At 45.1% G+C, this 13,313-nt stretch overlaps 1 protein-coding gene across 1 annotated transcript in view; it reads right to left on the reverse strand.

Moving 5' to 3' along the window:
• Positions 1 to 363: 363 nt before the first annotated feature.
• LOC137358519 (tachykinin-3-like) overlaps positions 364 to 13,313 on the reverse strand; it is a 36,821-nt gene continuing 23,871 nt past the window's right edge. Inside the window, exons 5-7 of the mRNA XM_068024428.1 lie at positions 12,544 to 12,597; positions 3,237 to 3,309; positions 364 to 1,930 (exon numbers count right to left, since the gene is read on the reverse strand). Coding sequence (XP_067880529.1) covers positions 1,912 to 1,930; positions 3,237 to 3,309; positions 12,544 to 12,597 — 146 coding nt within the window. The 3' untranslated portion in view covers positions 364 to 1,911. The remainder of the gene's footprint in view (positions 1,931 to 3,236; positions 3,310 to 12,543; positions 12,598 to 13,313) is intronic.

Consider the following 13,313-nt stretch of genomic DNA (forward strand, 5'->3'; position numbering starts at 1 on the left):
GGCTGTGCAATGAGAGGGCCAATTTCTGCCACAGCCCATCATGAGTCATTTGGTAACGACTTAATTACTGTTGTCAAATAATACAATGCACTTTTTATAGCAAGGGGTTGTTTTTGTGAAGAATTATCTCTCCCACTATAATTTAAAATATAAATAATTGGTAAAATGGTATGCTTAGATAAAGATTATTGTGGACTTTCATCCATGGCAGTTAATGGGAGTGATCTGTGCTTTTTGTCCGGAGTTTATGGGTTTCGATACTGTGTTTCTCAGCTTAAAAATAGGCTCTTTTAATAAAGATTCCACCCTCGAAATGGCTTCTGTAACTGCATGCTGGGTTTTATTCTTTTAGCATTGCACGATTTATTTCAGAAATAAAGCTCGTCAAGACAATACAGTTAATTACTAACAGCAGTGCGGGTACCAATCACCCAGCACACCCAAATACAAGAAACAATGAACAGATCACGCCAGGCTATAACAGAATCCAATCAGGATAACACTAAGCGAGACAGCATGTGTTCAACACCACACTTGTCCATCGGTATATGCTTTTTGTGTATGGGTTATGTGGGGGTTTGGGAGGGTGGAGGCAGTCCATATTTCTTTCGAGTAAAGTCCCTCCATCTCTCAAATGGACTTCTCAAGGACAGTTTAAAAGCTTATGGAACGGGAATGCAACAATTCTGATGTATGAATTAGCTCTGGTTGTCAGCAAGCTTGTCAACTAGCCGAGGCAAAATGCAGCTATATAATTATAAGAAGGACTGAAAGTAGTAATATTCAAGCAGTTGCTTCCTTTTGATGAAGTGTTTATCCATCTTATTCTGGAAGAAAAGCCAATCAAAGACGTTCAACTGCCTGTTTAGCCCCTTCAGGCTGTTGCTGCTCTCAATGATTCTATCCATGAATAAGCCTGTTTGGTACTTCTACTGGGTTACGAAACTATGCGGACATGTCTGATATTAATCGTTGCAGAGGCAATAAACGAGTCTATTTTTCGCTCAATGCACACTACCCTAATTACTTTGCGCGCAAGATTTGCTTAAATCCAGACCTAATGATGGAAACCCATATTGGCAGCATCTGGAAAATTTTGAATTGTAACCATTTGCTGGATTGGGATTCTTAATAGGGAGTGAATGTAATCCTGTACAATAGTATGGAAGGGAAATTATATGATCCTTTGGAATTTCACAGAATGCAAGTACTTGTGTGTGTTGGATTGGCGGACAGCACTGTACAGACGGGTAATTGGAGCTCGGACAGAGGTGTTTACATTGTACAGACATGCTGGACATTTTCTGGAAACACAACATGCCTAATTGGATCCTTGAACCCACACAGGTAAAGAAAATAGTAGTGCCACTGATTGGGATGGGAAAGGGAACGTCCTGTGAGCAGATTGCTTGCAGTTGCATGGGCAGTTGTGGACCTGTTGCTGTTCGGAGAAGTTGATCGCAGTTCAAGAGACATAGAATATGGATAGGTGTAACATCAGGGCAATCAGTGATCAAAGATCACAGGGAAGAGAGAAAATAGCAATGATATATTGAAATCTTAGCATTGGATTAAAAAAAAAGCATAGTTGGATTATTTATTTGGATGGATAACAGGGGAGATAGAAAAAAGCAGGACACACGTTCGAGCTGCAAATGAGGCAGCTCCAGAACCGGGTTCTCACTATTGATCACACATTTCGTCCTCATTCCCTGGGCTAGTGATGAAGATTGTCCCTGAATCCCTCAAACCAGTGTCAGTGAATCCACATAGGCTTTGAATACAAATGCAATTCTACTGTCGATGTAATTCTCAGTTGTATCGAACAAATTTAGGGGCTTATTTGGGAAGGTGTGCACTTTGGTAGATGGAGCAATCACTTTCTTCGAATGGTCCCGATTCCTTTGAAGGTTAAATGGACCTGCAAGCCCTAAAGACAGAGCAAAACTTGGTTTAATGTATCTTTCTGGTTGGATAGCGAGCACAAAGCTGAGAGAAACTTGTCACTTCTAAACCTGTTTTTTGTTCCCTCTCGAAATTTTAAATGGAAAAAAAAAACACGCTCCAGTGCCCCAAATGTCTCAGTTGGTAAATGCAGGACCCTGAAGGCCCCAGGATCCACACTCGATCTGTGCTGAGATAGCTGATTTCGACTGGATGAAAAAGCAAGCCACACGTTAGCTCAGAGCCCTGTGCAGCTCTTACTGACCAGCCTTCGAGCAGCTTTGGCAGAGGCCAAGGAAGAGGTCGGCTAGTTGGGGTCTCAGTCAGGGGAAAAGGGCTAAACAAAAGAAAATAGCAATACAAAAGCAAAATACTGCAGATGATAGAAATCTGAAATAAAAACAAGAAATGCTGGAAATACTCAGCAAGACTGGCAGCATATGTGGAGAGAGAAGCAGAGTTAACAGGCTGGCTTTTATGCTCCGTTAGAAGGCGGGTTTTGTGGTGGGAGGGGGCCGGAGAATCGGTGCGGATTTGTCTGCCGCGGAACCTGATGCTATTTTCTCGGGGCTGGCGAAGTTCCGTGGCGGCACCTCTGCCACAACGGGATCATAATTTACATCTGTTACATACTGTTTCGCATGAGCTTGTATCTAATCCGCCGTGATGCTCCCTGGCGTTCACAATCTTCTGCGTGACGTGTGGCACTCACGTGCTTTCACCTTCCTGTCTCTGAAAATCTGGCGCCACTGAGGTGAGAGTCATTGGTCAAGTTATCTGTTGTTATCTTGTGGAATTTCTTTCACAGTGGACCTTGCCGCTGAGCTCGATATGCAGGTGTGAGGGAAGGAGGGACCTCAGCAAGTGGATACTGTTGGAGGCAGTGGGGGAGGGTTGGACTCTGCAATCCAACATCAGGAGCCGCCCTTAACGCAGTCACCAATGCTGCCTCCCACCACGTGATTGTGGGGGTGATTGGGACAGCAGCCGTCATTGGACTAAATGGCCACCTGCCGCATAACCACAGCGGTGCGGCTGTTAACCTTGTAGCCAGGACCACCACCATTTTGCACACCCGCTGCCGCTCTCGGTGGAAACATAATAAAATCCAGCATAACGTTTTTGGTTGATGGCGTGAGTTTTGATGAAGGGGCACAGGCCTGAAACGTTAACTCTGCTTCTCTCTCCACAGATGCTGCCAGACCTGCTGAGTATTTCCAGCACTTTTTTACAATAGTTCGCTGTGAAATTGTCACTTTTAATGAAACCTTTGAAAGACATAAAATCATTACCTCAGCTTGCACTTGGTGGGAGTGCTGGGTCCTTTTGTCTCTGGAACATCTTTATTTAGAGTGGTTGATGTATCTGTTTGAATGTGACATTTGAAATTATTACTTAGGCTTTTGTTCCCATTTGCCAGTTGTGACTCGGTGGTAGCACTTCCGCCTCCGAGTCAAAAGGTTGTAGGTTCAAGTCCCATTCCAAAGATTTGTGCACATAACCTCGGCCGGCACTCCCAGTGCAGTACTGAGGGAGTGCAGGACTGTCGGATGTGCCGTCTTTCAATGAGATGTTAAACTGAGGCCCCGTCTGATGGTTCTGGTAGATGTTAAAAGATGCTCTTGCTATCTGAAAAGCAGGAATTTCTCTGTATCCTGGCCAACATGCCTTCATTGATTAACACCATTGGGAAAAAAAAACATTAACTTACTCATTGCTGCTTGTGCGAGCTTGCTGTGCGCAAAATGGCTGCCGCTGCACTTCAAAGTAACTCAATGCATGTGAAGGACTTCGATTGGGATGTTTCTGCGAGCTATCATAAGGAGCACTATATCTATATATATATACACACACACACATCTTTTTTTACAAAACTTGCTCATACCAAATTCCAGTTATATAATGGGTTAATGTTTGCATTACAATAGCAGAGAGAGGATCAGGTATGCTTTATGATACCAGATTGTTGAACAGTTGCACCAATTGTCATTTTTGCTTGAAAATATTTTGTTTGATATTTTCACACGCACGAAACAGCAACAACTTATATTTATATAGCGCCTTTAACATAATAAATCATCCCGAGGCACCTCATAGGAGCGTTATGAAACGAAGTATGACACCGAGCCACAGAAGGCGATATTAGGTCAGGTGACCAAAAGCTTGGTCAAAGAGGTGGGTTTTAAGGGGTGTCTTAAAGGAGGAAAGTGAGGTGGAGAGGTGGAGGGAGGGAATTCCAGAGCTTGGGGCCTCGGCAATGGAAGGCACGGCCACCAATGGTGGAGAGATTAAAATAAGGGATGCACAAGAGGAACGCAGATATCTTGGAGGGTTGTGAGGCTGGAGGAGATTACAGAGATCAGGAGGGCGAGGCCATGGAGGGATTTGAAAACAAAGATGAGAATTTTAAAATTAAGACGTTGCTTGACCGGGAGACAATGTGGGTCAGAGAGCACAGGGGTGATGGTTAACGGGACCTGGTGCGAGTTGAGACACGGGCAGCAGAGTTTTGGATGACCTGAATTTTACAGAGAGTAGAATGTGGGAGACCAGCCAGGCGTGCATTGGAATAGTCAAGTCTAGAGGTAACAAAGACATGAATGAGGGTTTCAGCAGCAGATGAACTGAGACAGGGGCGAAGGCAGGTGATGTTACAGAGGTGGAAATAGGTGGTGTTAGCGATGGTACGAATATGAAGACAGAAGCTCATCTCGGGCTCAGATGTGACAACAGGCTTGCAAACAGAGTGACTTAATCTCAGGCAGTTGCCAGGGAGAGAGATGGAGTTGGTAGCTAGGGAGTAGGGACCAAAGACATGGCTTCAGTCTTCCCAATACTTAATTGGAGGAAATTTCTGCTCATCCAGTACTGGATGTTGGATAAGCAGTCTGATAATTTAGCAACAGTGGAGGAGTTGAGAGAGGTGATGGTGAGGTAGAGCTGGGTGTCGTCAGCGTACATGTGAAAACTAACACTGTGCTTTCAGATGATGTCGCTGAGGGGCAGCATGTAGATGAGAAATAGGAGGGGGACAAGGTTAGATCCTTGAGGGGGGGGGGGGGGGGACACCAGAGGTAACGGTGTGGGAGCAGGAAGAGAAGCCATTGCAAATGATACTCTGGATACGATTAAATAGATAAGAAGGGAACAGGTGAGAGCAGTTCCACCCAGCTGGACGACAGTGGAGAGGCCTTGGAGGAGGATGGTGTGGTCAAAGGCTGCAGACAGGTCAAGAAGGACGAGGAGGGAAAGTTTATCTTTGACACAGTTACATAGGATGTCATTTGTGACTTTGATAAGAACTGTTTCAGTACTGTGACGGGAAACCTGACTGGAGAGATTCAAACACGGAGTTCCGGGAAAGATGGACATGGATTTGGGAGGTGACAACACGTTCAAGGACTTAAGAGGAAAGGGAGGTTGGAGATGGGACTGTAGTTTTCAAGGGGGTTGGGCTCAAGGGCTGTTTTTTTGAGGAGAGGGGTGATGACGGCAGATTTAAAGGAGAGAGGGACAACACCTGAATAGAGAGAATTGTTAACAATATTGGCTAACGTGGGGAGCAGGAGGGGAAGTTGGGTGATCAGCAGTTTAGTGGGAATAGGATCGAGGGAACAGGAGGTGGGTCTGATGGACAAGATGAGCTTGGAAAGGGCATGAGGGGAGGTAGGAGAGAAACTGGAGAAAGATGTGAGTTGAGGGCTAGGGCGGGGGGCAGGGGGTGGGGGCTTTAGAGGAAGTTTGGCCCAATGGGCTAGTGGAAGGGAGGGATGTGGCAGAGGCAGCTGATTGGATGGTCTCGATCTTAGTAATAAAGAAGTCCATGAACTCCTCACACTTATTATTGGAGGTGAGGGTGGAGGGGACAGGGGAGAGGAGTTTAATCAGACAGTTTGCAGGAGAGAAAAGAAGCCGGGGTTTATCTTTGCATTCCAGGGTGATCCTGGAATAGTGAGCAGTTTTAGCAGACGAGAGCAGGACCTGATAATGTTTTAAGTGGTCCAGCCAGATCTGGCAGTGGATGGATAAACCAGTTGTCCACCATATCCTTTCAAGTCTGCGTCCCTAGGATTTAAGGGAGTGGCGATGAGGACCGTACCGGGGGAATGGCCAGGGTGAGAGAGACTGATCTTTTTATTGGGTACCAGGGCATCAAAGGTGGAGGTGAGGGTGCAGTTGAGCAGATTGGCAGCTGCAGAAATGTTGGGGTGAACGGAGGGTCAAAGGTTAGAGAGTTGAAAATTTGAAAGTGCGGTTGTAGGTGAATAAGGGGACCAAGACTGATCTATGAAACTTAATACATTCCCATAGTTACATCTACAAATGTTAAGATTTCATGTAAAAAAGACAGGATCAAAATTGTACTTATTTCTGAGTTCCATTGCTTAGCAATCAGCAGCCAATAAAATAATGGCAACAGGTAAAGCTCAGAACAAATTCCGGAACATTTCCCCAAAATCGTGCCATCAAACTTAGTCGATTAGAATCAGAGATCACTTAGTCAAAGGCCAGGATTTAACATGGAGGCCGTGTCTCTGTCCACTGGCCCCTCCTCCGCTGGCCCTGGAAGCCATGACTGTATTTCACGGTCCACAAGGAATTAACTGCCTGCAGTCGTGGCTTCTGCCCCTCTGAGGCAGGATGCCCCACCTCCAAGAGCTGCCAGCCAATTAGAGAACCGACAGCTCTTCAGCACCAGCACGACCATCAGGAGGCATCGAGGAGGCTTGGAGTGTAGGGTGAGGGTGGGGGTCGATTGCTGGGGGGCGGGGGAGGGGCCTCCATGGGCATAGGCGCCCGATCAGGATAGACCCCCCCCATCCGCCCACCATGCCCCGAGCCTGCCAGGAGGATGCCCGATCTTACTGGGCGGCCTCCATTTGCCACTTGTCTGCCCATTCTGCTAGCCTATCTATGTCCTGTTGCAGTCTATTGGTATCATCCTCACTGTTTGCCACACCTCCAAGTTTGGTATCAACAGCAAAGTTTTGAAATTTTACTCTGTATTCCAATATCCAAGTCATTTATATACAGCAAAAAAAGCAGTGGTCCCAGCACTGACCCTTGGGGAACACCACTGTTGACCATCCTTCAGTCTGAAAAATAACCATTTACCACAACTCACTGTTTATTGTTCTGAAGCCAATTTTTTATCCAAACTGACACTGATTGTCCTATTCCATGAGCCTCAATTTTGGTAACCAGTCTTTTATGTGGTGCTTTGTCAAACGCTTTCTTAAAATCCATATAGACATCATCCATTGCATTCCCTTCATCAACCTTCTCTGTTACTTCATCAAAAAATTCAATTAGATTGGTCAAACATGATCTGCCTTTTACAAATCTGTGCTGTCTCTCCTTAATTAACTCAAACCTCTCCAAGTGCCTGTTGATTTTCTTCCCTGATTATTGTTTCTAAAACATTATCCACCACTGATGTTAAACTGACTGACCTGTAGTTACTTGGACTGTCCTTACAACCTTTCTTGAACAAGGGTGTCACATTTGACACTTTTCCATTCCTCTGGCACCTCCCCCGTATCTTAGGGATTGGAAGATTACGGCAAGCCCTTCCACTATCTCCACTCCCACTTCCTTTAGCAACCTGGGATGCAATCCATCTGGATCAGGTGACATATCCACTCTAAACATAGCCAGCCTTTCCAGTACATCCTGCCTATCAATTTTCACCCCATCCATTATCTCTACCATCTCCACGTCGACTGATATTTTGTCAGCCTCCTCTTCCTTTGTAAACACCAATACAAAGTACTCATTAAGTATTCTAGCCTTGCCCTGCATGTCTAAGCACATACCACCCTACCACCCTCTCTGTCCCTAATAGGCCCCACCCAGCCCCTTACTACCTGCTTGCTACTTGCGTGTTGGTAGATGATTTTTGGGTTCCCCTTTATGTTACCTGCCATTCTATTCTCATATTCTCTCTTTGCCAGTCTTATTTTCCTCTTCACTTCCCCTCTCATCTTACTGTATTTGGCCTGGTTCTCACTCAAAGAATTCACCCGACATGCATCTACACCCTCTTTTTTTGTTTCATCATATTTTCTATCTCCCTCACCATCCAAAGATCCCTGGCTTTGGTTCCATTGCCTTTCACCCTTGTTGGAATGTACCTAGCCTGTACCTGAAACATCTCCTCCTTACCTATTGTTCCATTGCAGTTTTTCCCGTCAGCCTTTGGTTCCATTTTACCCTGGCTAGATCCCTTCTCATCCCATTGAAGTTAGCCCTCTTCCAATTGAGAAGTTCTACTTTAGATTATTCCTTGCTCTTCGCCATTACTAATCTCAACCTTATGATACAATGATCACTCTTACCCAAGTGCTCCCCCACAGACACTTGGTCTACTTGGCCCACCTCATTCCCCAGCACCAGATCCAGCAATGCCTCCTTCCTAGTTGGACTGAGAACATACTGATCAAGGAAGTTCTCCTGAACACATTTCAGAAATTCCTCTCCTTCCTTACCCTTTACTCTAACATTATCCCAATCAATATTTGGGTGAAGTCCCCCAGTATCACCACTATAGTTCTTGTGCAGTTCTATGATTTGCTCCTCTATCTCTCACTATTTGGAGGCCTATAGAATATCCCCAGCAGTGTGATCATACCTGTTTTGTTTCTCAACTCCAACGAAATGGATTCTGTTCTTGCCCCCTCAAGGACCTCCTCTCTTTCCAACACTACAATGTCTTCCCTAATCAGTACTGTCACCCCACCTCCCTTTTTTCCCTCCCTATCTATTCTGAACACTTTATATCCTTGAATATTAAGCACCCAGTCCTCACCATTTTGAAGCCATGTTTTCATTATTGCCACGACATCATATTCCCACATGGCTATTTGTGCTTGTAGCTCACCAATCTTATTCACCACACTTTGCGCATTAACATACATTCTAAAACTATCTTTGTGTTCCTTGTATTCCTTCTTAGTCTGCTCCTATCTAATATGGTACTACTTCCTTCTCTAGTACTATCCAATGCTCTCACCCCTTTCTGCACCTTATTCCTCTTTTCTACTTCTATATGCTGGTGCCCGTGCTCCTGCCAATTTATTTTAAACCCTCTCCAACCACACTGGTAAACCTCCCTTTTCCAGTCCTGTTGAGGTACAACCTGTCCCTTTTGAATAGGTGCCTTCTGCCCCAGAACTAGCCCCAATGCTCCAAGAATCTGAAGTCCTCCCTCCTGCACCATGCCTCAAGCCACGCATTGATCCTCCCTATCTTCCTATTTCTGCTCTCGCTATCGTGTGACACTGGGAGTTATCCAGAGATTACTACCTTCAAGGTTCTACTTTTTAACTTCCTCCATAGCTCCTGAAAATCTGACCATAGCACCTCAATTCCTGCCCCCTCTATGTCTTTGGTACTGACGTGTACCAGAACTTCTGGCTCACTCCCTTCCCTCTGCAGTATATTCATACTCTCTCCGTGATGTCCTTTACTCTGGCACCAGGGAGGCAACACATCATGCGGGACTCACAATGACGGTTACAGCAATGCCTGTCTGTCTCCCTAGCTATGGAATCTCCAATAACGACTGCATTTCTAGTCTTTGTTGTTACCTCCTGTGCAGTCCCTTGCCCATTGGTGCCATGGTCTAGACTGCATTCCTTCAAGGTGTTGTCACTCCCAGCAGTCTCCAATGCTGAGTGTCGGTTTGAGAGTGGCACACACCCCGAGGACTCTGGCACTTCCTGCCTCTTCCTACTCTTCCAGATGGCCACCCATCTACTATCCTGAACTCTTACTGCCTGTGCGGTGACCACCTCCTGGAACGCACAATCCAAGAAACTCTCATCCTCCCTGATGTTGTGCAGTGCCTCCAGCTGCCCCTCAAGCTCGGAAATCCTGAGCTCGAGGGCAAGCAGCTGGAGACACTTCCTACACATGTGACGCCCCCCCCAAGACACATGAAGTGTCCTGAAGTTCCCACATGGTGCAGGAATTGCAAGCAACAAGTCTCAGCTGCCCATCCATGATGTAAAAAATCTCTTCCCTCTTTTAGAATCTAGTTAGTACTATATAGATCATTCATTTTAATTAATGTCTCTAGACCTGCTCTGTGCTAATACTCATCAATTCATTTGCATAAGTTTACTTTGCTCAGTGTGACTCATTGACCTTTTTTTCCAATGGACACAATCCTTTTGAATGTCTTTCTAGAGGGCAACCCACAGATTAAAGGTCACAGGTTTGCACCTGCGATTGCCTGCGCATTAAACTTCTTCCTGGTTTCATGTCACTGGAGCAGTTGATCAAAGGACTCCCACAGGAAGAAGGTAAAAGCTATAGAGACAATAGTTGTATTTAATAGGGTCCTGGACTTGTTCTGCATAAGCTGCCTGCTGATTTTAAAAAAATTATTCTTAGGATGTGGGCATCGCTGGCATTGACTACTTATTCCTAGTTGTCATGAGATGGTGGTGGTGAGTCGCCTTCTTGAACTGTTGTTGAGGCAGTTTGATACTACTGAGTGGATTGCCAGGCCACTTCAGAGAGTAGTTAAGAGTCAACCACATTGCTGTGAGTCTGGAGTCACTTGTAGGCCAGACCAGGTAAAGACAGCAGATTTCCTTCCCTGAAGGATATCAGTGAATCAGTTGGATTTTTACAATAACCCGGCAGCTTATGGCCACTTTTACTGATACCAGTTTTTTTATTTTCCAAAGTTCTGAAACTGCCAATGGTGGGATGTGAACTTTCTCAATCTGGATTATTCGTCTAGTAACATGACCACTACACTACGGTACCAATAGCATCCCTTCATCTTCTTTCGGTGGGAGAAGAAGAAAAGGAGAGTGAATTCCAGCTCGGCAACATCTTACAGACAGACAGACAGGAATGGAGGCCCCAGGGGTATATGGAGCAACAATCCCAGTTCGGGCCACAGAAAAATGAAGGTGGAGGGGGAACACAAGTTGCCCCTGGGTGGCATCGCTGGTGAACTGTTTGCTTTCTGGTGAGTTGTGGTATTGACGCGATCTGGTCTGTAAGCTCCATTACTGAGAAAACCGATTTGGGTCCATAATTTCATCTACAAATCTTGACCAAATGTATCAACGTGCGCTGGCAATTTCATTTGCTTCTGCTTACGGTTCACAATATACACTGGGAGGGGGGAATTGGCTTGTTTGTAGTAAGGTTGTTGTGCAGTTACCACGTCTAGCAGCACCACTACCCTATTTCTGCTGTCATGACTGCAAACTCAGATTTGACACATATGAACATAGGGCCCCTTAAGCCTGCTGCACCATTCAATAAGATCATGACTGGTCTGATTGTAACCTCAACACCTCATTCCCGTCTACCCCCGATAACCTTCCACCCCCTTGCTTATCAAGAATCTATTTACCTCTGCCTTAAAAATATTCAAAGACTCTGCTTCCACTGCCTTTTGAGGAAGAGAATTCCAAAGACTCACAACCCTCAGAGAGAAAAAAATTCTCCTCATCCCTGTCTTCAATTGCTGACCCCTTATTTTTAAACAGTGACCTCTAGTTCTAGATTCTCCCACAAGGGGAAACATCCTTTCCACATCCACCCTGTCAAGACCGCTCAGGATCTTATACGTTTCAATCACCGTCACAGTCAGCATCAGCTGTGATGTACTACTGACTAACTCAGTGTGTAAATACATTAAACATTAGCCACACGCAATGTGAGCTTTTGTGCGTTTGTTGGTAAAATGGTACGACAAAAAGCAGTGTGTGAGTGTTATTGGATCATTGAGTGCATTACTTCCTCGGTTACTGAATGACGGGAGATGTTTGTTCAGTAAATATACACGTGCAGTGCTTTTACCTATGTTGTGTGAGCCTATGTGAGGCCTTTTCTATTAAAATTAGCACATATGGCTAAACTGGTGTCAGTGATCTCTATTGGCCAACACTAGGTTTAAACGCCAACCAAACCAAGTATGAAAGGAGCAAGTTTGAGCAAAGTAAGATGATTGGGAATTTGTTCAACTTTCTGTCCACTAAATGTGTGGAATGAGGTTCATTTAAAGCAGGATTTAAAACCTCACACACTAAATACCAGAAACAAATCTGCTCTGTGTATTCTGTTGTAAATCTGTGACTGTTCTTCCATGTTCACTAGTGGCACAGTAAGGGAGGATATTTCATAATTCTTGCCAGGCTACAGGATTGGGATTGCATCTCTGCCTTGGGAAAACTGTACATAGTAACACGATTACGCTTGGCCAGAATGGAGATGATGGGAAATTCCCCCATCAATCACGCCTAGAAATCGTACATAATTTATATTATGTAACTATCTTCCACTCGATGCATTTTGCTGTGGAAATAATCCTGCTTTTATCGGGAAACTTTGCTGTAGTTTATCATGAGTTCTGTTTGCTGTAATCGGAGGGAGTCAGTCTATTTAAACATTGTTTACTGAGAGTCCTGCCGCAAGTCCCACCCTGCCTCCAACTGATTGACACCACTGTCAGCCAATACTCACTCTTCTTTTAAAACCCCTTAATAAACTTCTTCAGATCCAAAAGCAACAATTCTGCCAAGAAAACTAAAAGTTAGAGTGAACAGACAACATCACGAGTTTCATCCTCACCAAATTCCATGTTTCGTCTTCCCATCAGGCCAACAAAGAAATCATTCATGTCCCCTGCAGAAAAAGGAAATGTCATCCCTTTAATAATCCATTGCTTTTTCACCAGGCTATTCTATTGTGTTTTTTCAGTCCCAGGTACCCAGTTGGTGCACTTGAATATGCCTATGCTCAATGCCCTATGCCGGGGTATCTGGAGCCACACACAGTCTCTGGCTGCTGGCAATCTGGCCCTCAAAACAGTTTTGTTTGTGCTGATATTTCTTTGCTGCTTTGTCCTGTTTGCAGTTTATGGGCCGAAAGGTTTGGAAAGGACTGTTAATGCCAAAGGAATCAAGGGATATGGGGACAAAGCGGGAACAGGGTACTGAATTAGACCATCAGCCATGATCTTTTTTGAATGGTGGAGCAGGCGCGAAGGGCCGAATGGCCTACTCCTGCTCCTATTTTCTATGTTTCTATGTCTTGTTGGTGGATAAATCCTAAATTAGGACACCAGGATCTGTCAAACTGGAGAGATCGCCAAACTAACAGGAACGTAGAATTAAACTTCAATCGTGGGGCCTTAGGCCCTACAATACTGCACCTATACAGCCTATGGAAATAACAGCTTGGGCACCCCCGCCCTAAGTTTCTACCCCCCAGTATCCTCCCATTCTCCTGAAGGTGACTCATGCTGGGCTACAATTCTACGAGTGCCAACTGATCGCTGTTACCCTGCACAGTTGCTTATCCTTCACATTTAAGGCCAGACAGTGAGGGGGTGAAGTTCA

Source organism: Heterodontus francisci, chromosome X, assembly GCF_036365525.1.
Source record: "Heterodontus francisci isolate sHetFra1 chromosome X, sHetFra1.hap1, whole genome shotgun sequence".
Classification (NCBI taxonomy): domain Eukaryota; kingdom Metazoa; phylum Chordata; class Chondrichthyes; order Heterodontiformes; family Heterodontidae; genus Heterodontus; species Heterodontus francisci.